The 25,123-nt window shown below is 45.4% G+C and overlaps 1 protein-coding gene across 1 annotated transcript; it reads left to right on the plus strand.

Annotated features, from left to right (window-relative positions):
* Nucleotides 1–11,129: 11,129 nt before the first annotated feature.
* On the plus strand, nucleotides 11,130–20,457 carry LYG1 (lysozyme g1). The gene is made up of 6 exons (XM_037806636.1): nucleotides 11,130–11,228; nucleotides 13,109–13,175; nucleotides 15,135–15,239; nucleotides 16,211–16,377; nucleotides 19,955–20,087; nucleotides 20,284–20,457. Exons 1-6 carry the CDS (start codon nucleotides 11,130–11,132, stop codon nucleotides 20,400–20,402), a joined length of 690 nt encoding a protein of 229 aa, XP_037662564.1. The 3' UTR covers nucleotides 20,403–20,457.
* Nucleotides 20,458–25,123: the final 4,666 nt, after the last annotated feature.

Genomic DNA, 25,123 nt, shown 5'->3' on the forward strand with positions numbered 1-25,123 from the left:
CTGAATTGCCCTGGCAGCAACCAGCGGTCTATCTACACATCTGGTGGTTTTAAGTAATCAAACCTTTGTGACTCTGAAATTCAATCACAGCTTCCCTCTGGACAGACCATGAGTTGAAAGACGTGATCTTTTGCAATGAGTTTGCTTGACCACATGTGGACTTCTGTTTCTGAGGATGGCATCATGCCGTGTGAAGAGAAACAGAAAAAGTAATTCATAAATTATGTGTTCAAGGTGTGAAAAACTTAATGTAGCTTTTATTGTTCCTGATGTTTTGCCTAATCAGGGGTGAAGAAAGTGACGAGCTTTATGTGACGCAGGGTCTCCTTGAGCGAACACAAAGGTTCTTTGAGTGCACATCAGACCTGATCAGATCAGTTCCTTCCTTTGCTTTCAGAAAAACATTAGCAAGGTCTTTCCAGGTTATGGAAACAGGAAAGCCCCCTTGAGCCTGCCTGCCAAGGGAGTGTTTGCCACACCCAATCTCTACTGGGTAGCTGCTGGAGCCAAACGCTGCATCCCGAACCTGTGTCTAGGCACAGCCTTAGAGGAGGGCAAAAAAGCTGCTGTTCCCCCCCAGGAAACATTAGCAGAGCACACACAGCATCTGCTCCTCGTGTAAAATGCTCCTGGAAGATTCCTGGGTGCCAACATCGTGCAATAGTACAGAACCCGACAGACTGGCACAACTGGGGCTCCCCATCGAGCAGTGTCAAGCAGCATTGTCAGGGGGCTCTGAAAGCCAGTACCACACCCCAGAACTGTGACAACCAAAAAAATACCTCTCCTTATTTCCAAACACCCCGAGTTGAAAACAATTTAGCCCATCCCAAGGAGCTAAGTTAGGAAGAAGGGTTTGGTTCGGTGTGGTATTTTTTGCTTTATGTGGTTTTTTTCCTTTCTTGTTTTAACCAAAAGGAAAACTAGCTATTCAAGAAGTTCAGTGACTTCCACAATAAAACATAGCATGTCGGTGGTGTCCACGGCCAGCCTTAGTGCTCCTTCTCAGTTCCCTTTTTCTGATTTCTTCCCTTCTGTCTGCTTCCTGGCATCTGTGGCCAGAACCACCCATGACCTAGTAAAGCTGTGAAAAAGGGTTTAAGAATAATGACATCTTACTTAGCCCTTCCTGGGAAGAGGACGCGGCTGACAGCATTCCTTCCCAGGTAGCCAATATCCTGGTTACTGGGACTTGTTTAATTGCCACCTTGAAAAATTCCACAAGGACTTTGTTGAAGATTCCTTGGCAAGCAGCTTGGAGTCTACTCGAAGAACAAAAGTTTTACAAATATAAATTTATATCAGTGATCTCTTCCTCTCCCCTTTGCTTCTCCTTTTAGCGTGTCACTGGATCCCACAGCCCCCAAAACACAATCCAGCACTTAACCAGAAGTTTGTCACTGGCCTTACATGAGTTGTAGAGTTGACTGAGCTTGGAAGGGGGAGAGGGAAGATCTTGTGAAAGAAAAAAAAATACCATCAAAAGTCATTTACAAACATTATCTCATTCAATTCTCCAGACTTCCCTAAGGCATGTATTATCCCCATTTTATGGACAAGGAAACAGGCTCAAACAGTAACTTGCCCAAAGTCTCACAAATCCCTCAGATTCCAGTCAGTTGTATCACTCTCCCAGCCAAAGCCCAGCCCGCACAGGAGCCCCGCTCAGCTTCTCAGGGGCTTTGCTCCATCGCTCATTCCTCCGGGCATCTTGCTGGGGAGTCGTGGACACACAGGGCCCTCTCCCAGCTCTCACCAACCACCCCTCCTTTTGTACCATGTGCAGATGTTTCAATAAGTTTCCATTCTGCAGCCCAGGGGAGATGTTAGGTCCAGTGGAAGGGCCTGACCAGAACTTAAACCCGGAACTTCCTGCCCCTCCACGGCACTTGCTGAAAGTTTCTGTGGTGCCCGAGCCTGTGCCCACCTTGCCCCCACCACATCTCCAACCTCTTCCTCCACTGATCCCTCCTGTCAGTGTTCAGAGATGTTCTAGTAGCTTCTCTTATAAAAGTAAAACATGGAAACGCCTCCTTTGCCTCCACGTTCCTCTCAGCGGGCACCTTATCTCTCTCTACTCTTCAAGCCAAACCCCATGGAAGAGCCGCCACCTGTGCTTCTCCAGGGCCTCATCTCCCTTTCACCACTGAATCTTCTCCATCGGGCTCCGCCCTGTGTCGTGTTCACTGTGGAGACCTCCCGCTCACCCCTCGCTCTTCTCTTTCCATCAGGCACCTCTATCTGCCTGACCAGTTTAGGTGCTTTGGAGGCACCTGACTCTACCTCAGACTCTAGACCTGTCTAAGCTCACAAGCCTTGGCCACTCTTCATACTGCAATCCCTAGTTTCCTTTATATTAGCTCAGAGACGGACGCGTGACTCAGTCGGAGCCAATAAGAGATGAAGGGAGGTTCCCGGGTGCTTCTGGAAAGCAGCTTTCTCACGTTTCTGAGAGTGGCTGAAGGAAGCATCTCTCTCTTCCTTAGGCGTGAATGAGAAAGAATGAACCCAGAGATTTCTTGGCTGTCATTTTGGGTGGGTGGATGGAGGGAAGGATGAAGCTGACACTCAGGAGAGAAAAGTGAAGAGCCAACTCTAAATCCTGCCAAGAGACGGAAGCAATCCAAGTGTCCACTGACAGATGAATGGATGAAGAAAATGTGGTAGATGCACACAGTGGAATATTATTAGGCAGTGAAAAGGGATGGAGTTGTGATGCATGCTATAACATGGATGAACCTTGAAGACATCATGTTGAGGGAAATAAGCCAGACAAAAAAGGAAAAATACTGTATAATCTCATATCAAATAAGCAGAATGTGCAAATTCATAGTCAGAAACTAGAACACCAGGTTACCAGGGGGCAGGTTGGGGAAAGGAATGAGGAGTGTGGTAGTTTGAAGCTGTTATGTAGCCCGGAAAAGGCCATGTTCTTTTAATCCATCCCTGTGGGTGCAGACCTATTGTAGATGGGACCTTTCGATTAGGTTATTTCAACTGAGATGTGAGCCACCACTTTCAAGGTGGGTCTTAATCCCCTTACTGGAGTCCTTTATACAAGGATAAAACACATACAAAAGCTAAGAGATGAAACTAAGAGAAGCTCACAGAAAAAGCCCCAGAGAAGCTGAGAGGAGGCCACCGAAGCCAGAAGCTGGAAGCAACGAAACCTGGGAGAGAAGGACCAGCAGACGTTGCCAGGTGCCTTCCCATTGACAGAGGAACCCTGGATACTGGTGGCCTGTCTTCAGAGAAGATATCATCCTGTTGATGCCTTAATTTGGACATTTTCACAGCCTTAGAACTGTAAATTTGTAAGCTAATAAATCCCCATCGTAAAAGCCAACCCATTTCTGGTACATTGCATTCCAGCAGCTTTAGCAAACAGAAACAGGGAGTTAATGTTAAATTGGTTTGGAGTTTCTGTTGAGATGATGAAAGTTGTGGCCCTGGAGGATGGTGATAGAGGCATAACTTTGTGAATGTAATTAATGTCACGGAATTGTATATTTGAAAAGGGATATTTTAGTTATATTTATGTTAACACATACACACACATACACACAAAACTATAGAACTGTACAACACAAAGAGTGAACCCTAATGTAAACAGTGGGCTAAAGCTAATAACATAATTATACTAGTATCGTTTCATCGATTGTGACAAAATACCAAACTAATGCAAAACCTTAATAGGGAACACTGTGTGTGAGAGGGGGATACACAGGAAATCTGTACTTCCCACATGATTTTTTTGGAAATAGATAAATAGAAAAGACAAGACTGGCTCTTAGAATCTGGGGCCTGTGATGTTCAGGAGAGCTGGTTCTGGGAAAGAATTACGTCTACACATTCCTCTTTCTGGCCCAGTTGCCCCAGCACTGTGGAATGGACTGGGGAAAATGGCTCCTTGAGTGCATGTGTGTATGTAAGGTGAGCGAGGCCGTGTTCCAAAGCACTGAAGCATTGGGAGCTCAGTTTCATGGAGACAAGGAACCCTTAATGCTGAATATAACACTAGAGCAGAGGTTTTGTCCACCTCCCCTGAGGCTGGAGGAACCCCCACAGAGGTGGGACAGGGTCTCAGCGCCCAGGAGCTGCCCCAGCTGCCAACCACCAGAGAGAGCGAAGCATCACTAAACACACTTCCTGGTTTTCCCTCAGTAGACAGGGCCTCCAGATTCAGCACATGCTCTCGGGAGTCTCGGGTATTTATGGACGGGAGAAGAGAGGGGACAGAAGAAAGCTATTCTTGCAATGAGAGTTTGGCATGGCTTGATTTGAATTGGGACAACATCGTCTTATCTTTCACACATTATATTCTGTGGACACTACCTGAAGGTACTCACCAACATACCTTTAATAGTTGTGGAAATTATAAACTGTATTATATTGCTTTACTTTCCTACAACTTAAAATTTTTTTTTCATCAGCATGGAGCATGCTGGGCCTGTGTGTTGTCCATCATGTTTAATGTAGAATAAAATAAAGGTTGAGAACCACTGGTCTGGAAAGCAGAACCTGCACGGTAGGTAGGCTGTGCCAGAATTTTCCAACCCTGGGACCCTAGAAAGGAGTCGAGGACAGGCGTATGGGATGGGAGCTGAAACCGGATCAGCAGGGCTTCCTCAGCTGTGGTCTGGGAGCTGTTTGACTTCAGCTGTTGGGGAATGAAGAGGTTCACACATTCACACACGCACACACTTTATGTGGGTTACAAAGATGTCGGCACCTTTCATCAGCTTCTGCAAATCCTGCAGTAACTCGCTCCAGACTCAATCCGGAGTCAGGTCAGACCCCACAGGCTAAGGGAGGGCCTCCAAGAGACTGTCCTTCAGGGGCCAGGGGCAAGGTCTGACTGGCTGGCTACAAATTCTGGGGTTCCCATCACCCCCTCAGGTTTGGTAATTCACTAGAAAGACTCAGAACTCACTGAAAGCACTATACTTATGATTATAGTTGTTTTTTTTCAAAGTAAAAGGATACAAAACAAAGACACCAAAAGAAACCACGGGGCGAGGTCTGGGAGGGTCTCAGACGTGAGCTTCCGTGTCCCCTCCATGTGGGATGAGAACAAGCCGTGCTGAGCACAGTGGGGGCCATTGCCACAGGGAAGCTCGAGGGCCCCAAGTTGACATGGGGCCTCAATACATAGCTGTGACTGGTGGAATCTATGCCACGTGGCCGACCCCAGTCTGCAGCCCCTCCCTGCCCAGAGGTGGAAGACGTGGGCTGACCTGTCCTGGCTCAAAGCCCCAAACCCCTAATCACCTGGGTGGCCCTTCTGGCGAGGCTGCCCCAATCTGAAGGCTGCAGGCGTGGTGGCCCCGCCCCAGCATCTCGTTGGCTTATGAACTCTCAGGTGTGGTCCTGGGCCCACCAGGAATAACAAAAGCTGCTCCTATCAGGGGAAATTCCACGAATGGAGAGGTCACCTCTCCAGGAACTGGAGACCAAGACAAGCCAAGTTTTTATTTTGCTACAACACACACACACACACACACACACACACACACGTGCACACACATGCACATACCACTCTTCTTCCTTGAGGAAAATGTTGCTGGACAGTTTACTTGGATGAGTCCAGCCCAGCATCTAACTCTCTGTGAAATAAATTGTCCCCCCAGCCCACCATGGCACTAAAGTCCAGGGGGAGGCCGTCCCAAAACGAAAGTATGACACGGTGAGGTTTAAAATAGGAGTTTACCTTAAAATGCAGGTGTGAGTTGGAAAGTCCTGAATGGGGCCATGATGAACAAATTTGTTGGGGACAAGAGGAAACCCCCAGCAGGCGAAGTTGAGGGCCAAGGTGGGAAGTTGGGGCAGGACCTTCTGGCAGCAGAGATGGAGGGACAAGTTAGATGCCTTTGGGAAGCCAAGAGCCCTAAGTTTAGAATCAGTCAGAGGAGAGAAGCACTGGCTAAACAGGGTTTCCAAAGCGGCTTGTCTGAGAGCAGGGCAGGAGCCAAGAGCTTTATGGAGAAAGTCCCCTCAGCCACTTGGATTCCTGAGGTCACAGCTGGTGAGGAGCTGGATGTCATCGCAGACTCGGCAGGGTCCAGGAGAAGCCATTTCTCAGAGGCCTGAAGGGCAACCAAAGATGGCAGCCCCATTGGAATTGATGGCTGTTGAAAGGCCAAACGTAGAGGAGGGCAGGAGCCTCAAGAAGCAAGGTTCCAAGAAGCACCTGCCTAAAAGGGATTATCCAGAAAGTAAAAGCGGAATGCCACCTGGGCCAGGGTCCTCAGGAAGAGGGGCTTTGCGGACCTGAGTCCTGGCTCTGTGCCTCCATTCCCAAGCAAGGCGCTTTTCCTCATCTCCCAACTCAGAGGTTTAAATGAGGATCAAAAGAGATGGCATTTGTGAAAGGCCCTGATATGCTCAATAAATGCTCCTTTTCTTCCCCTCATGCTTTCCACCGGTGTGCAGGAGAATCTTCTCCTTGTGATATTTATTATCCTACTGGGGTAACAGTGGATGCCCAGAGGTACAGGAGGAGAAAAAAAAAGGGGAGGAGGGTACTGTTTCGGAGACATTTCAAAGGAGAAATAATATGGGTGGGGCAGATACTTTCTAAAACCTTGGAGAGAGAGATGGGCAAAACGGAGTTTTAGGAAGTTTTGAGATGTGTGGAATGATTTCCTTTTTGGTATCCCTCGAGATGATTTACTATAAAGCTCTGTATTTGTTTGGGGGTCTCTGGGAGGTTAATTTGTGTTCCTTTGGAGGGGTACCATGTGGAAACTGGCCTTAAGCTGAGGGTAAGAAGACAATTCATTTAAGGCACACTCAGAAGTGAGTAGAGGATCCTGTGTGTGTGAGGTAAGGCTGGGGTGGGGCAGGACTATCTTCAGCTGTTTCTGTTTAGTCTCACTCCGGTCCTGCTGCAGCAAGCTTTCTTTTCAAAACCACCCCCTGGATGTCTGGGGCAGCAGGATGTGCGAGTCTCAACTAGGTCTATGGAAGTCCACGGTGCTCTCACAAATGGGACCAGATCTTCCCCACGTATCCTCCCGCTGTCATAAATGTTAATTGCTGGTGTGTGCTAGACCTTTGTGGACAAAATGAAGAAAAAGGGTTCCGTCTTCGGGAGCCAGGGCTGCTGCGACATGTACAACACAGTGGGTTGGCTGAACAACAGTAATCTCTCAGCTGCTGGTTGTGGAAGCTGGAGGTCCAACATCACGGTATGGACAGGCCACGCTTTCTCCTTGCGTCTGCAGTGTCCTGCTGTATCTTGCTGCGATCCTTGAGAGTCCTTGGCTCACATTGCTGCCATTTCTCTCTCTGGCTTCTCCTACTTCTCTGGCTTCTATTCCTCCTGCGCAGTCATCTGGGTCTCTGCCGAGACTTCCTCTCCTTGCGAGGATCCCAGCCATACAGATTTAGGCCCATCCTGGTTCCAGAAGGCTCTGTGAAGATCCTATTTACAAATGAGTCTACACCTACACTAGTAACAACCTCCTCACCTGTCTACAAAGGTTCACACCCGCAGGAACACAGATTTAGGCTCGAACGTGTCTTTATGGGGGACAGAGTTCAACCCCCAACAGGTAGGGATATGGGTTTTAGTACATTTCTCTGCTTTTTTTTCCACAACTCTGCCACCAACAGAGAGGAGCCCAACACTCTTGGGCCCTCAAGAGTTTAAAGTTCTGGAGTGCTCTGGGTTATCACGTCTAGACCTGGTTCACGTGCCTTCTCATGGCCTCGCCTTCCCAGCCAAGGGTAGAGAACAGCAAAATCCGAAATCCCAAAGTCGGAAGCTGGGGGTGCTGAGTCAGTGACTTACCAACAGCCACAAATGCCCTTTAATTTGTTCATTTATTCATTCCACAGACAATATATTGAATACCCCTTATGTGCCAGTAAAAGAATACACGATAGAAGACCCAGTCCTTGCCCTCGGGTTCGTTTCAGGCTAATAAAAAACAAACCAAAACGGCACAGGTGCTGGGATAGAAATACCGGTGGGAGCCTAACCCCCAAAGGTGGGGGCCCAATTGGGATCTTGATGAGTGAGGTTGTAGGAAGTATTCGCTCGCTGATTTTTTCAACACTTGTTTACTGAGAACACCCACAGTGGACAAGACTCCTATCTGAGCACTGCGGATTCATTCAGTCCTAAATAAGGCAACCAAGTTCACTGCTCTCATGGAGTACAGGGGGAAGGGGGAGTGTAGAGGGGATAATTAGAAACAAGTTGGTCGATGAACAAGCCATTCGTTCATTTATTCCACCAGGTTTACTGAGTGTCTAAGATGTGTCAGGTAGTGTGTTTGGCGCTGGGGTTATAAAGGCAAATGAGACAGTCCCTGTCCCTAAAGGGGTTAGATCAAAAGGAGAGAAGCGCGTTCCAGCCAGGAGGAGAAGCCTGTAGGAAGGCATTGTGCAAAAGACAGCGCCATGTTTGGGGAAAATCAAATAGTTCGGAAGAGCTGGAGCGTAGGGTGTGAGTGGTGGAAGGGGATTCCCACTTTTAGTTATGAAACTCATCCCTTGGGAAATCTGGAACAGAGAATCTTTCATGGGAACTTCACATAAACCCTCCCAAAGTATTTACCGATGTCGACATCTAGGAGCAAAGTGTAGATCCCAAACATATAAAATCACATCACCCAGCTTTGTAGGGTGTGGGTGACAATATGCATAGCTATGGCTCTATGTGCCTCAGATACAGACCCAGAATCAAGGTGGCTGCTCCCCAAATTTAATCCCACCCACTTTCTTTCCCTCCCTGACCCCCTCCTATTTCCTTCCTTCCTTCTTCCCTTTGTTCCTTCCTTCGTTCCTTCCTTCCTTCCTCTCTCCCTTCCTCCCCACTCCCTTCTTTCATTTTCTTCTTCTTTTTCTTTCACTCTCTTTTTCTTTCCTACCAAGACCCATTCCCAGAAAGTAGTGAGAATAAAAACAAGTATTGGAACTGAAAGTGTCAAAATGAGCCTCCAACTAAGATCGGCCTTCTGAACTATGGTAAGGAACTAATTGGTTAATGTTTGCAAAATGCCAGGACATTCTTGAATAAAAGGCCCTATATAAGTTCAAAGTATTTGTAATTATTATGATTATTACTATAATTTATGAAACAGCCATAACTCTCTGCACAGTAGGATGAGGTCAACACTTTTAAAGAGAGGAGGCAGGAAGCAGACTATATATAAAGCTTTGTGTGCTGACTGTTTCTGAGGACAAGAGTGAACTGAAGACAGGTGAGTGGAAAATACCGTCGTGGAACTTACACTCAGGCTTATTTAGGATGAAAAATCCAGGGTCTGGTGATCAATTGATAATAGTTGTGTCTGCTGCTAAGAAAATAGGAAAAGTTGGAGTAAGATTAAACTTAAGGACCTTGCAAGAAAAATCCAAGTTATGAAAAACTGTGTAGATAGAATGGTTTTTTTCCTGTTCATTACAAAACCCACAAAAAATTGTTTCTCTTACTGCAAGTATATAGTTCCTTTTGTATTTGTGAGAATGGATGAATCAAAGCATGGGAGAACAGAAATATGTGTGCATTTAACAGTAGCTGTAATAGGCCAAGTCGGGTGTCTCTTGTTTGAATTAAACTCAAAGGACTAATTTGTTTGTACTTGGCCAGTTGGTCAATCTACCCCACACCCTCACCCTCAGTCCTGCAAATGTTACTGTAACTCCACACACCTTAAGCGATGGTTTTATAACCATCACTTAAGGTGATGTCTTATTTTCTCTGGAAGCAATGAAAGAACTAAGGCCAAGATGTCTTAACAGCTTAAGTCTTGGCTAACAGAACAAAAAGATGCACAAGTTTCAAGATCTATGGATGTAACAGACAGGCCAAGGGCTCTTTGTTTTGATCTTCATTCAGAACGGGATCTTCCTGGGGACATCCCCAGCTCTAGAAGAGCCAGCTGGGCATTCTCAATCCTGGGGAACCTAAATGGGCAAAATGAAGAAAGTAGCCCTGCAGCAGAAGTCCTGAGAGAAGAGATTCCCTTGCGGTTGACAATCTTGCCTGGCCAGGAAAGGATTTGCCCACAGTGAGGAAAGAGGAGCCACCGAACATCATGAGCTTTTCAGGGTTGGCTATAGCTGCTGGCAGTCCAAACAGAGGTGATACATATTTTCGCAGACCATGTGAAGATGCAATCCTTGCCCCAAAAAATGATCAATTAAAATGAGCTATCATGTTGCTGCCTTACCTTTTACTCTAAAAAGTTAGATTTGTCCAAGACAACATTCTCCTAGTGTCAGAAGCACGGGATATTTATTTATATGCATGATTGTCGCTGCTATTATTTTGCTTGAAGGCCTGTTGGTGCACTGCACTCTGCCAGGCACTGGCCCGGACTGTCGCTGTGTGGCGGGGGGTGGGGAGAGGGGAGACAAGACCACGAAAGGGTGTGTGACCAAGACGTGATTCCACGGAAAGGCCTATCAGCCCGCAGGGAGCAGACAGATGGAGACACGCGTTAGCAGTAGAGCAAGGAGGACGAGACAGCATGGAGCAAACCCGGATGCGCAGAGCGGTTCTTGAATCTTCCATGATGGAAAGGGGGACCACCATCCGGGAGGGCTGCCTTCACCTCCTAGCACATCAGGGGCCCTGACAACCTGGGGATGGCTACTGCCTGAGGCGATGGCAAAAAATCTGGGAGAACATTCATAGACAAGGGTTGGAAGTTCTGGGGTGAGAGAACTACAAAGACCAAACACCTTCGCTTCCCCTTTCCCAGGAAAATGTGGCTAACTGGGCTTGAAGAACTGGGGCGTTATGCCTGACGAATCTCAGTAAAGCTTTAAGAAGGACAATGTGCTCCGTGGAGGGAGGGTAGGTAGAAGAAGGGGGCCTGGTAGAGGCTGTCAGAATCTTGAGGTGGCTACTGAGGGAAGATCGGGTGTCCAGAGGGCCTTGCAAAGCCCTGCTCCGGCTTGTTTCAGCCCCATGCTCTGCTACTCTTGTGCTCTCCAGGAAGGGACAAGGCGAACGCCGACATAGATACTGTACTTGAAAGCATGACCACTGGGCTGTTTCTGCCTGATATGTTGTTATTTTTATTTTTAGAGCAGTTGAAGGTTTATAAAAAAACATACGGAGACTGCCTGGCATTTTCACAATGTTTTCAAGTGCAGGGAGCTACGGGAGCATGAACAGATCAGTCACTGGTAACCGAAGGCCACTCCCCAAGCACGTCCCCGCCGTGCCTCACGTCCCCCGCCTGAACAGAGAATCCTTTCAGGTGCCTGTAAGGTTGGGCCGTGGAGTCTGGGTTGCTTCAACAGGCTATGTATATGTCCATTGTCACTTCTAGCTCTTCCCTGATGTAACTGAAAAAATTATTTCGAAGCCCTGGTCTCAGAGTCAGCCGAAAAGAGCGCTGTGTTCCTAATTGCCACAGGTATTTTTATCTAGACTTGTTTCATTCAAGTGCTTTTATTAAACACCGATAGAGTTTCGTGTTGGAAAAATGAGGTAGCTCCCAGGTTATAATAAAAGAGAAGTCCTTTCACCTGGGTTTTCAAGAGACGGATCTTTGTTTCCTGGAAAAGCATGAAGTGAAAAGAATGAAGTACTCTGTATATCATTTGAATGCAAACAATGCCTTTTTCTAAAGGGTCTTTGCCATAAAGCCAGTGAGAAGCCTCAATAAAGATAAAATTTCACAAGACTCTGAACTTTTCCTGACCCAAAGAAGCTTTTTCTCCATTCTTTTCTCCTGCAATTGATGGAACCGATTGTGCCATTGTCTTCTCTTATTCTGTGCTGGGGACTCAGTGCTGAATAAATGAGTTCTACTGCGTGATTGAATTCAAGAGTTTCTTCTAACCCAGCTGAAATCGCAAGGTCCTTTACTTTCTGGTGTTGGGATTGATCATATTTTCTGCTCAACTAAGGGAAATCAGACAGACCATCTCGATGTTGTGGAAAAGAAAGACAAAAACCATGGCCTTATCGGAGGAGCACACACCACCTCAATTCTAGAAGACTCACTTCAAACGACTTCTTAAATTCCTCTCCTCCTTCCTGGGGTGCAACCACCCATTAACACAAAAGAGATGACAAAAGCATTTTGAAAGTGCCGAGTGTCATATTTATATGCACATTCCTAATATAGTGGTAGTAATAATTCAAAATGGCAGGCAGCCAGGCTCAGCCGACCAAGGGAGAAGGTGGGAAACACTCTGCAGGGGGACAGGTTGGTGGGGAGGTGGAGGCTTCGGGGGCAGGGACCCACTGCTCCAGCATTCCCTGGGGTCACCCACAACCTTTCTGTGTGGTATTTGTGTATTCGGTAGCTCCTGAGGGAACCGGGACTGTGTGCACACTTGGAAGGTGATTAGAGCAATGGTGGGCATTTAAAAAGAGCGAGGTGTGAGGGGAGTGTGAGTGCTCGGGGGTGGGCTGCCTCCAAGGGGATTTGGCTTTGCTGGAGGGAGTAGCCTATCTGTCCGTCCTCCCAGGACTCTAGCCCAGGTTTGTTCCAGCACAGGAGCTTTACGGAGGGAGAACGGGGAAGGTGGCCGAGGGAGCCTGGGATTCCAGGCCCAAGTGGGGGATGGAGTTGGGGGGGCGGGTAGAGCAGCGGGAAAATGGCTGCCAACGCCTTCCTCCCTCCAAAGCAAAAAATTAATCTATGTTCCACGGCACTGAGGAAAGTGTAAACTTCCCTCTAACCTGAAGAAAAACGAATCCAAATCAGAGAAATCACTAATTCAAAATTCTCTTTTTATTATCTTTGGAAAATGAAGAGACTAATGGGACAAGGCACATCAACTGCTTTGCAGGATCTGGGGGCAGGTTACTATATCAAGAAATATAATTGGAAATCAAAGTATCTTGGCTTCTTGAAAAAAATTAATGTCTGGTAATGACTGAGTCTCTGAGGGCCAAGCAAGAATTTTTTAAGCTAATTTTAAGGACTTTCGAGCTAATCAAGAAGATGGACAGAGCACACACCTTACTTTTGCTTTTTCGTTATGATTCAAATAATTACTTTTCCTAGTTCAGACACAGAGAAATTTGTTCCTTTCTCTTTTCCTCCCTTTCTGTAGAAACATTATATATTGTCATAACTATGAATATTTGCACATCTTCAAGCTGATTTTTATTTTGAAATTGTTTCAGGACCTGTGGAGCCGGATCGGAGCCATGTCTGCCTTGTGGCTGCTGCTGGGCCTCCTGGCCGTCACTCGTGAGTGGGTGTCATTGTTTCCAAGTGACTTGGCAATGGGAAGGAAAGCCTAGGAGCACGTGGCACTTCTGATACTGGAAACCGCAGTGGAAAGCATTCTTTTTCTCCTAGGCTTTCCAACAAATCCTGGCGTTGGTAACAGCCACTGACAAGCAGCTTCTTCCCTGCTGCCCCCAAAGAAGGGGCTTCTCCAGAATGCGGGTGGGCTTAAAACAGCTCTCCCTGAGGCTGGACTTTCAGTATACACCACTGATAGCTGCTCACTGTCCCACTATAAAAACTCTTTCACTGAAAGTATTTTCTGCTCTTTTCTTGATTGAATTTACTTATACACCACATATTTCCACTGAAGATTTTGAAGTGGTTTACCATTAGAAGACTAACAATGTAAACAGAAAACTGGTACTTAGGGAATCAAGGAGATGTGACTAAGCTACCCATTGAGGCTGGCATGGTGGCTGGCACTGAACTTCAGGCTTTTTTCTGGGGTTCCGTGCAGTCGGGCCAAAAGGGGAAGTGCATGGTGCTGGATAAATTATAGGAGGAGGCTCAGTTCCTCAGGAGAAGGAAACTTCTTCCTGACTCGGCAGTCTAAAAATTTCTCATATGGAGTCTTATATCCATTCATTTATTCATTCACCCATTAATTCAACAAATATTTTAAATTCCGATGAGCTGCTAAGCACTGGGAATGGAAGGAATTTCAAGGAGCATCTAATGGGGTTAGGGAGGTGGGATAAAACCACCTACCACATAAAGAGTATCAGTCACCAGTCACAAAGGTGAAAGAGTACCGATTAAAAAATTTAAACGTACACATTGGCTTCTCTAATTTTACTATACTCATAGAGGACCAGGTATTTTTATTTTTACATTTCTCTGAGATTACGCCTCAAAAATTTGTAAGGCAAAAATATTTACTCCAAAATACTAGTATTTTCAGATGTCAAATCAATGAAGATTTTAGTTAGAAAACAGAACCTTAAAATGTATTTATGGAAACGTACAGTAGATATATGGTGATATGCAATAGATAAATTTCCAATGATTCCCAGGATCATGAAGATTTGATTATACAATCTACTTCAGGAATTAAAATAGATCAAAAGGAGCAAGCTAATGAAAAGTCCTTACAGGCTTATACTGGTGAGGCGAGTAACTTCCCGTCCCCCGCCATCTTGGTGGGAATTCACTGGTGTCAGCACCAGGCACTGCTCCTCCCTTCGGTGGCCGCTGTGGAATGCAGAGGGTGCCTAGCCCCACACCTCCCCTTCGGTGGTGACTGGAATGACACCAGAGGAGAGGGAGAGAGGGCGAGGGAGAGAGAAAGAGAGCTAGAGGGGGAGAGGGAGGGAGGAAGAGGGAGGGAGGAAGAGGAGGAGACGGAAGAGACCGAGCTGGAAAGGCAGGAAGAGGAAAGGCTCCCTCACGTGGAGACAGGTCCAGGGCCTGGCCTCCAGGGCTTCCCCCAGATGTGCACCCAACAGCAGAAGAAGGAACCCCCAAGTCCCAGCATAAGAGCAGTGCCTCTACTTTGGGTCTATGTTCAGATCCCACAGATGCCCAGGCTTCATCCATTTTTTTATCCAGAGCAAACAAACGTCTCACAGACCAGCGAGTTGGGAATATCTGAGCAGGAGGGGATTCGAGCGCAGATGAGATGTGTGATGAGGGCCCGTTTACAGGGAGCGGCAGCCCCAGAGCTTGGCGTGGGGTCTAACGATGCTAATAGTTCCTTATGTCCACAGGATAGGAGGTGAAAATTGAGTATCAGATGGTTTCCATGGTAATTTCTTAGCATATCGTAAATTTCCAAAACGTTTCCACTGTAGAGTGAAGTTCTTGTTGTTGTCGTTTTGATTATAGTTATCGTAATCAATGTCACTTTGTTTATGGACGGAAGGGTGACCAGAACTTTTCTAGTTTCATGCCTTATAATGAAATATTCTCACTGTGCAGACTCAGCTGAAAGCAGCAACTGGGGATGCTATGGAAACATCCGAACCTTCGACACCCCTGGGGCGTCTTGTGTAACTGGACGACGACAGGGACTGAACTACTGTGGTAGTTACACTCTCGCCCTCCTCCTTTCCTTTCTCTTTCCCTCAGAAGGCAGCCCCCTGTTGTCTAGAGAGACGTCCACAGGGTTCTTGTCCCTTCCCTTTATAGGCTCCCCCAGACCTCTCAGTCCTTCCCTCAGGTTTTGCTCCTCTCAGCGTGTCCTACTGGTTCCCACCGTTCCCCACGGCCCCAAGCTATGGCATGGTGGGAGGAGCCTGGGGACGGGGTCCAGAGAGCTTGTCTGGGTCGTGGCTCTCCTTTCTGAACAAGATGCCTACTTCTCTGAGCCTCCATTGAAGGAAGGACGACAGTAGTCACTTTTCAATGTTGTAAACTCTGATCCATCTAACATGGATGGGCGTGCTTTTTAAACCATAGAAGTGCTTAGAAGGTAAGTGGCTAGCCAGACAGGTTCATATTGCTTTTCATTTTGCTCAGCATTGCTGCTACTTTATAAGGGTCTCAGGTCACACGGAATCTGAAACATGGTTTCTGGTTGTCACTTGAGAGTGGAAAATTGAGCAGAACTATGGAGGGAAACTCTCCAAGGACTCATTGAAGGGGTTGGGAGAATTTCTCCTTCACATCCTGTGCCCACATTTTACCGGACAACCCTGCCTGGGGTGCTGAGGATGGGGTCGGGGTGCTGTGCCCACAGAAATTGTCCCTGGTGGGCCAGCGCAGCCCCCCAGACACGCCCCCAGGGGCACTGGCACGCCTGGCAGCCACAGAGGACCCTGCTCAGGGGACACCGACTCAGGCTCCCGGGAGGACAGCCGGGGCAGGAGGTGACCACGAGGGATGCAGGCCCCCGGGCTTCTCAGTCCCAGGCCTCCCGCAGAGGCTTGGCGTCTACCTCCCCCCGAGAACTTCCATGTCAGCGCCATCCCACCGAGCCCCTCAGCCACCCAGGGTGCTGAGCCCCGTCTGTTAAAAACAGAAAAACTAAAGTCTTCCTCTTGGCTGTGCCTTAGGAGTCCGCGCGTCCGAAAGGCTGGCGGAGATGGACAAGCCGTACCTGCTGAGATACCAGCCCGTGCTGCGCGCCGTGGGCCAAAGATACTGCGTGGACCCCGCGGTGATCGCGGGGCTCCTGTCCCGGCAGTCGCTCGGCGGCCGCGTCCCGCTCGCGGCGCTGCAGGTAACGCCCGGCGGCTCCCCGGCGTCAGCGCTCCGCGGAGCAGCCGCTCTCCGCGGGCACCAGCCTCGGCCGCGCTCCTGGGGAGCTCCCTGGGGCGCGCGAGCCCGGCCCTGCCAAGGAGATTCGAGCTGCGACATTTCTGCTTCATTTAGAGCCACAATTTCCTTCCTTCCTTCCTTCCTTCCTTCCTTCCTTCCTTCCTTCCTTCCTTCCTTCCTTCCTTCCTTCCTTCCTCCCTCCCTCCCTCCCTTCCTTCCTTCTCTCCCTCCCTCCCTCCCACAAATAACCTAAAATAACTACATTTCTGCCAACTTGTTCCTACCCTAACCTCCCCCCCGCCGCAAGTTAACAAACCATAGTCATTCCTGAGCATTCCCATAATATTAAGTTTACCCTCCATAACTTACCTGTTCTCAGCAGATCATCGTTCCCCCTTCACTATTTGCTATCTATTGCTAGGTCCCCTACATTCTACAATATAAACCATTTATTTTACATTTTTTACAGAGTTCACATTAGTGGTAACATACAGTATCTCTCCTTTTGTGCCTGGCTTATTTCGCTCAGCATGTCTTCAAGGTTCATCCATGTTGTCAAATGTTTCACGAGATCGTTCCTTCTTACTGCCGCGTAGTATTCCATCGTGTGTATATACCACATTTTGTTTATCCACTCATCTGTTGAAGGACATTTGGATTGTTTCCATCTCTTGGCAATTGTTAATAATGCCACTATGAACATCGGTGTGCAAATATCTCTCATGTCACTGCTTTCCGACCTTCCGGGTATATACCAAGAAGTGAAATTGCTGGATTGAAGGGTAACTCAATATCCGGTTTTCTAAGGAATAGCCAGACTGTCTTCCAGAGTGGCTGTACAATTATACAGTCCCACCAACAATGAATAAGAGTTCCAATTTCTCCACATCCTCTCCAGCATTTGTAGTTTCCTGTTTGTTTAATAGTGGCCAATCTAATTGGTGTGAGATGACATCTCATTGTGGTCTTAATTTGCATCTCCCTAATAGCTAGTGAAGATGAAGATTTTTTCATGTTTTCTGGCCATTTGTATTTCCTCTTCAGAGGAATGTCTTTTCATATAGTTTGCCCATTTTATAATTGTGCTGTTGTACTACTGTCATTGAGTTGTAGGATTTCTTTATATATGTAAGATATCAGTCTTTTGTCAGATACATGGCTTCCAAATATTTTTTCCCATTGAGTTGGCTGCCTCTTCACCTTTTTGACAAATTTCCTCAAGTCCAGAAACTTTTAAGTTTGAGGAGTTCCCATTTATCTATTTTTTATTTTGTTGTTTATGCTTTGGGTATAAGGTCTAAGAAGTGACTTCCTAATACAAGGTCTTGAGGATGTTTCCCTACATTAACTTCTAGGAGTTTTATGGTACTTTCTTTTATATTGAGATCTTTGGTCCATTTTGAGTTAATTTTTGTGTAGGGGGTGAGGTAGGGGTCCTCTTTCATTCTTTTGGATATGGATATCCAACTCTCCCAGCCCCATTTGTTGAATAGACTGTTATGTCCTAGTTCAGTGGTTTTGGGGGCCTTATCAAAGATCAGTCAACCATAGATCTGGGGGTCTATCTCCGAATTCTCAACTCAACTCTATTGATCAGTATGTCTATCTTTGTGCCAGTACCATGCTGTTTTGACTACTGTGCATTTATAATAAGCTTCAAAGTCCAGGAGTGTAAGTCCTCCTGCTTCATTTTTCTTTTTCAGAACGTTTTTAGCAATTCAAGCCATCTTTTCTTTCCAAATAAATTTGATAACTAGCTTTTCCAGGTCTGCAAAGTAGGTTGTTGGAATTTTGATAGGAATTGCATTGAATCTGTAGATCAGTGTGGGTAGGATTGACATCTTAATGACATTTAGCCTTCCTGTCACGAACATGGAATATTTTTCCATCTCTTTTTTAGGTCCCCTTCTATTTCTTTTATTGGAGTTATGTAGTTTTCTTTGTATAGGTCTTTTACATCCTTGGTTAAGTTTATTCCTAGGTACTTGATTTTTTTAGTTGCTATTAAGAATGGAATCGTTTTCTTGAGTGTCTCTTCCGTTAGGTCATTTCTAGTGTATAGGAACATTACTGACTTACGTGCATTAATCTTGTATCCCGCTACTTTGCTAAATTTGCTTATTAGTTCAAGTAGCTGTGCATCGATTTCTCAGGGTTTTCCAGATATAAGATAATATCATCTGCAAATAATGACAGTTTTACTTCTTTCTTTCCAATTTGCATGCCTTTTATTTCCAGAATTTCTTTTCAAAGCAAATTGTGCAGTGTTTCCAGGATGTTGCCCATGGTTCTCTATTCTGTATTTCCGATGAGGCAGGGGTGCTGGAGAAAGATGACGGGCTTTGGTGGGAAGAGAGGACTGGGATTGGATCTTTGCTCTGTTATTTTGTAGTCTGGTGACCTTGGATAAGTCATCCAATCTTTCTGGGCCTCAGTTTCCCAACCTGTAAAAATGCCACCCTCCTAGAATTGAATGAGAATTAAATGCAATGATGTGAAAAATTACCGGGTATATGGTAGATTCTCAACACATTTTAAATTCCTTTTCTCTTGTCTTCTTTCTTCACAATTGGTCTTCAGATCAAGCTTTGTTTCTGCAGTAATTCTGCCTGACACCATTTGTTGTCTGACAGTGACTTCTGATGACCTGGTTGTCAGTCCCACTACTGGGTTGACTCCCTGGGTGGTCAGGGAGAGGATGGCTGGGTGAGAGCGAGGATGCCACTTTTGTACAGCATTTCCCATAATTGTCATTGCTGAGAAACGTAGAATTCTTACAGTCATTTTTAAAGCTCTTGGGAATATTTATTCGTTATGTTCTTCCTCTTAGTACTTTTTATGACATTTTACAATTTAAAAGCACTTTCAAATATTTCATCTTAGTTTGCCTTTGGTACTCACCCAGAAATCCGTTAAGATCAGTGGGGGCAGTTGATCCCTCAATGGCAAGTGGGGAAATGGATTCCCAAAGCATGTGTCACGGCTGCGAAGTCACTGGTCACATGGCGGTGGGAGAACACAGAGCCCGCCCCGGGCCGTGTCCTGTGATGCCAGGGCCATCGTGGCTTCCGCTGCCTTTTTCTGCCTCCTTTGTCAAACCTGATTTTTGGGAACAGGATGAGTCCATCTCCTTGGAAGGTGGAGTGAGAAAAGAGTCAGACATTTCCCCTAAAAGTTGTGAAACCAAAGGAGTGTGAGAAAGGCTAGAAGTTCATTTAGATACTTGGATTACTTGGAAGGAGATTACAAGTGCAGAGAGAAAAGCCCCTTTGTGATCTCTTTGGAGGGCTGGCATTGGCTGCCTTCAAGATGCAACTAACTGTCATCCTTGCTTTCCAACTCTACCCCATCATCACACTGAAGCAGTGATATCTTCCTTTTCCCAAACCGGGTAGCTTAATGCTTATGCCCAGGGAGACTGAAGGCGGCTTTGGTTCCTCCAAAGGAGAACGAGGAAAAGAGAAGGGACAGGCAAGCGCTGCGGTGAGCCCCTGGAGCCACCTTGCCCTCCCACCCAGTTTCCCTCTGCCTCCCTCCAGGACCCCGGCCTCTATGCTCCCAGACCCCAGATCAGCGAGTCCCAGGTTGCCAAGATCATCGGAGTTCTTGTTGTTCGAATCAAAGAAATCCAGAGTCGGTTTCCATCCTGGACCCCGGACCAGTACTTGAGAGGTATGTGTGATGCCAGTTGGCTGGTCATTCCACAGCACAGGGTTAGTAAGGCCAGAGGCCAGACATGCCACGAGATTCCCCACACCCGGCTGCTTCCTGATAGGCAATTAGGAAAGAGCAGCCAAGCTGCCTGCCGACCTCGCTAGACGAGCGAGGGGTTGTTGGGCAGCTCTGAAACCTGTCGCCTTCATTTCAGGTGGCCTCTGCGCCTACGGTGGGGATGTTGGCTACATCAGGAGCACCGAGGACCTGAGCTGTGACTTCTGCAACGACGTCCTTGCACGGGCCAAATACTACAAGAGAAACGGCTTCTAGTGCTTCAGAACACACCAAAGATGATCGTCTATATGAGGCCTCGGTTGTTCTATAAATAAAACCAGTCAGTGGGGTTGTAACTGTGCACCTGAGTTTGACCCAAAGGTCCTCAAAGTAACATGAATTTCATTAAAGGAAGAATTATAACCTGTGTTTTGTGGTCTCGTATGGACAGGTGCATGCGTGCGTGTGTGTGTGTGTGTGTGTGTGTGTGTGTGTGTGTGTACTAAGGGCTTTGTATTTTTTTTTGTGGGGGGATTTAAAAAAAATTTTTATTAGAGAAGTTATGGGTTTACGGAACAATCCTGCACAAAATACAGGATTCCCAAACCCCACCTTACCACCAACATCTTGCACCAGTGTGGAACATTTGTTACAATTGTTGATAGCACTTTTTTATAATTGTACTATTTTTTAACAGTAGTTACCTTTGTTACAGTTGATGAAAGATCTTTAAAATGGTTTTACTAACTATCATCCACAGTTTACATTACGTTTATATTTTTCCCATAACACCTTGCATTAGTGTCATATGTTTGTTATAATTTATGAAAGAACATTCTTAAACTTGTACTACTAACTATAGTCTTCTGTCTATAACAGGGTTCACTGTGTTGTATAGTCCTGTTTTATCCTTCAATTTTCATTCTGGTAACATATACATCCTAAAGTTTCCCCTTTTAACCACATTCACCTCTATAGTTCAGGGCCGTTGAATACACTTACAACAATGTGCTACCAGCACCACCATCCATTTCCAAACATTTATCATCAATGATGCTATTTTTTTTTTATTTGAAAGAATCTTTTTTTTTAAATATTTTATTGTTGTTCTGCTTTTGGTCTATTCCAGTTATTCTCTTTTTTTTTAATTTTATTTTGAAATAAATTCAAAGTTACATGAACAGTTGCAAAAACAATACTAGCCCCATACACAGAACTCCATCATACCCTGACCCCCCTCCCCCAATAGCTCAATCCACCAACTTTAACAAGCTGTCACATCGCTATTTCTTTCCCTCCCTATCTATCATCCATCATATATTTCTCTGTCTTCTGAATATATGAGAGTTAGCTGCACACATCCTTGAATATACACTATAATTCACGTATGTACTTCCCATGAACAAGAACATTCTTTTATGTAATTCCATTAAGCGCAGCTAAGAAGTATAAGGGATTCAACAATGATACAAAGCTTACATTCTATATTTCCTTTTCCTTATGTCTCAACTGTGTCCCTTCGAGCCACCTGTCCTCCACCCTCCAATCCCATCCAAGTTCATCCTTAGCATTCAATTGTCGTCTAGTTAGACTGTCTTTTTTTTTTTTTCTTTTTTCAATTGTGGAAACATATATACAGCCTAAATCTTCCCATTCCACCTCTTTCCTAGCCTTCCATTAGTGGGATTAATCACGTTTAGAATGTTGTAATGCTCTTTCCCACCATCCATTACTAGAAATTTCCCTTCACCTCAAACAGCAACCCTACACTCCTTTCTTAACTTCCCATTGCCCCTTCCCCCATTTCTCTTAACCCAAACTCTACTTTTCATCTCTACGGTTATATTCTCTGATAATTTCTTTGTGTTTACTGTGGGGCTTAAAATTAACCTCTTAAATCCCTATCAATCTTGCTTTTCTTTGATACCACGTTCACTTCAATAGGGCACATAAACTATGTTCCTATACTCCTTCATTCCCCCACCTTTATATAGTTGTCTAAAATTACATATTTTACATTGAGTTCAAAACCATCGATTTGTCCTTAGAGTTTGTGTATTTTTTATCATGTAGGAAGTAAATAGTGGAGTTATAGTTCAAAAATTATTGACTTCTATTTGTATTCCATTGTGTTTGGAGAATGTTCTTTGAGTATATTCAATTTTTTTTTTTTTTAATTTCTTGAGGCTTTTTTAATGTCCCAGTTTATGGTCCCTTCTGGGGAAAGATCTGTGATCACTAGAGAAAAATGAGTGTCCTGGTGATTTGGGATGTAAGGTACTATATATGTCTGTTAAAATTCTCTATATCTCTTTCTTCTTTCTTTGTCTGTCTGTTCGTAGGGCTTCCTTTAGAATCTGAAGTTGGGCAGGTCTTTTATTGGCAAAGTCTCTCAGCATTTGTTTGTCTGTGAAAAATTTAAGCTCTCCCTCAAATTTGAAGGAGAGTTTTGCTGGATAAAGTATTCTTGGTTGGAAATTTTTCTCTCTCAGAATTTTAAATATGTCATGCCACTGCCTTCTCACCTCCATAGTGGCCACTGAGTAGTCACTACTTAGTCTTATATTGTTTCCTTTGTATGTGGTGAATTGCTTTTCTCTTGCTGCTTTCAGAACTTGCTCCTTCTCTTCAGTATTTGAGAGTCTGATCAGAATATGTCTTGGGGTGGGTTTATTTGGATTTATTCTATTTGGAGTTCGCTGGGCATTTATGCTTTGTGTGTTTATATTGTGTAGAAGGTTTGGGAAGTTTTCCCCAACAATTTCTTTGAATACTCTTTCTAGACCTTTACCCTTTTCTTCTCCTTCTAGGACACCAATGAGCCTTAAGTCTGGATGTTTTATTTCATCTATTGTATCCCTGAGATCCACTGCAATTTTTTCAATTTTTTTCTCCATTCTTTCTTTTGTTCTTTCATTTTCTGTTCTGTGGATTTCTAGGACACTGAGATGTTGTTCAGCTTCCTCTAGTCTTGAATTGTGAGTATCCAGAGTCTTTTTAATTTGGCCAACAGTTTCTCTTATTTCCATAAGATCTTCTATTTTTTTATTTACTCTTGCAATGTCTTCTTTATGCTCTTCTAGGATCTTTTTTATGGCGCTTATATCCTGGGCCATGGTCCTCTTGATGTCCTTTAAATCCTTTGCCATGTTTTTGTTCTTTGATTGTAGTTCTTTAATTAATTTTGTGAGGTATAACGTTTCTTCCGTAATCTTGATTTGTGTGTTTGGAGCTGGATTCTCCATATCATCTGGTTTTATCATATGCATTAAGATTTTCTGTTGTTTTTGGCCTCTTGGCATTTGTTTTGCTTGATAGGGTTCTTTCAAGTTGTATCAAAAAAAAAGGGATATCGATCTAATTTTTCAGAGACAAAGTTTGGTGACGTACACTTTCTCTAAGTAACCAGCAGATGGCGTCTGTGAGCCACCTATATCCCTCCAGTCAGTTCTCAACCTTTTTTCCCACGTAGTGAAGGGAGATGATTCTTGTGTGTTCAGTTGGAGAGCTCAGCCTGGGGGCGCCGCTGGAGTTTCCCGCCCTGAATGTGGGGCGCGCGCACGGGTGGCCAGGGAGGAAGGGCAGCTCTCTCTTGGTGTCCCATAAACCACCGGACTTGGCGTAGCGCCCCTGGGTTCTCCGAGCGGATCCCCCCTCCCAGCCGCGATCCTCCCTCAGCTGAGGGGGATGCCATGCTACGTCATCAGTGTGCGCCGTCCCTCTAGGGAAGCCCTGGGCCATTTGGCTGTGCCATGGGGCTTTCAGCTCGTTTCAGAATGCAGAATGTGTGAGGCTGCCTTTACTGCAATGCCTTGTGGGCTGAGAGAAGCTGAGGTTTTCTCACCAGAGAGAGAGCGAGAGACAGAATATTTCCCCTGATTCTCCCAAGGTCAGTTGTCACCAAAAGACACTGTCTGCTTGTTGAGGATTCACTGTCTGTATTGAGCAGTTATTATTAAAACCTCACTTGGAGCTGGGCTGAGAGAGTGCACGGCACGGCTTCCGTGAGGGAGGGGCTCCCGGCTCTAGGCTCTCAGCTCTCAGCGCGGGTCCACAATTTTACTTACAGATTTTATGCTGTGATCTTGGGCATTCCTCCCAATTCAGGTTGGTGGATGTTGAATGTAGTGTCACATTTGTCTCCCCGCTACCATTCCAGGTTATTTACTGGTTTTCTGTTCATTTATGAATTGTTCTGGGGGAGACTAAGTCTTCCACTTCTCTCTATGCCGCCATCTTCCCAGTCCCTTCCTGAAAGAATCTTTAATAGAACTAACAAAGTATTTGGATTTGTTTATTTCAGCTGTTTACAACTGTTCTCTCTCTTTTTTTTAAATTCAGTTTTACTGAGATATATTCACATACCATACAGTCATCCATGGTGCACAATCAACTGTTCACAGCACCATCATGTAGTTGTGCATTCATCACCCCAATTTATTTTTGAACATTTTCCTTACACCAGAAAGAATCAGAATAAGAATAAAAAATAAAAGTAAAAAAGAATACCCAAACCATCACCCCCATCCCCACCCTATTTTTCATTTAGTTTTTGTCCACATTTTTCTACTCATCCATCCATACACTAAATAAAGGGAGTGCGATCCATAGGGTTTTCACAATCACACTGTCACCCCTTGTAAGCTACATTGTTACACAATCATCTTCAAGAGTCAATGCTACTGAGTTGGAATTTGGTAGTTTCAGGTATTTACTTCTAGCTATTCTAATACATTAAAACCTAAAAAAGTGTTAATTATATAGTGTGTAAGAATGTCCACCAGAGTGACCTCTCGACTCCATTTGAAATCTCTCAGCCACTCAAGCTTTATTTCGTTTCATTAAAATCCACCTTTTGGTCAAGAAGATGTTCTCAATCCTATGAAGCCAGATCCAGATTCATCCCTGGGAGTCATAGCCCACATTGCCAGGGAGATTTACACCCCTGGGAGTCAGGTCTCACGTAGGGGGGAGGGCAGTGAGATCACCTGCCAAGG

Source organism: Choloepus didactylus, chromosome 17 (assembly GCF_015220235.1).
Source record: "Choloepus didactylus isolate mChoDid1 chromosome 17, mChoDid1.pri, whole genome shotgun sequence".
Lineage (NCBI taxonomy): Eukaryota > Metazoa > Chordata > Mammalia > Pilosa > Megalonychidae > Choloepus > Choloepus didactylus.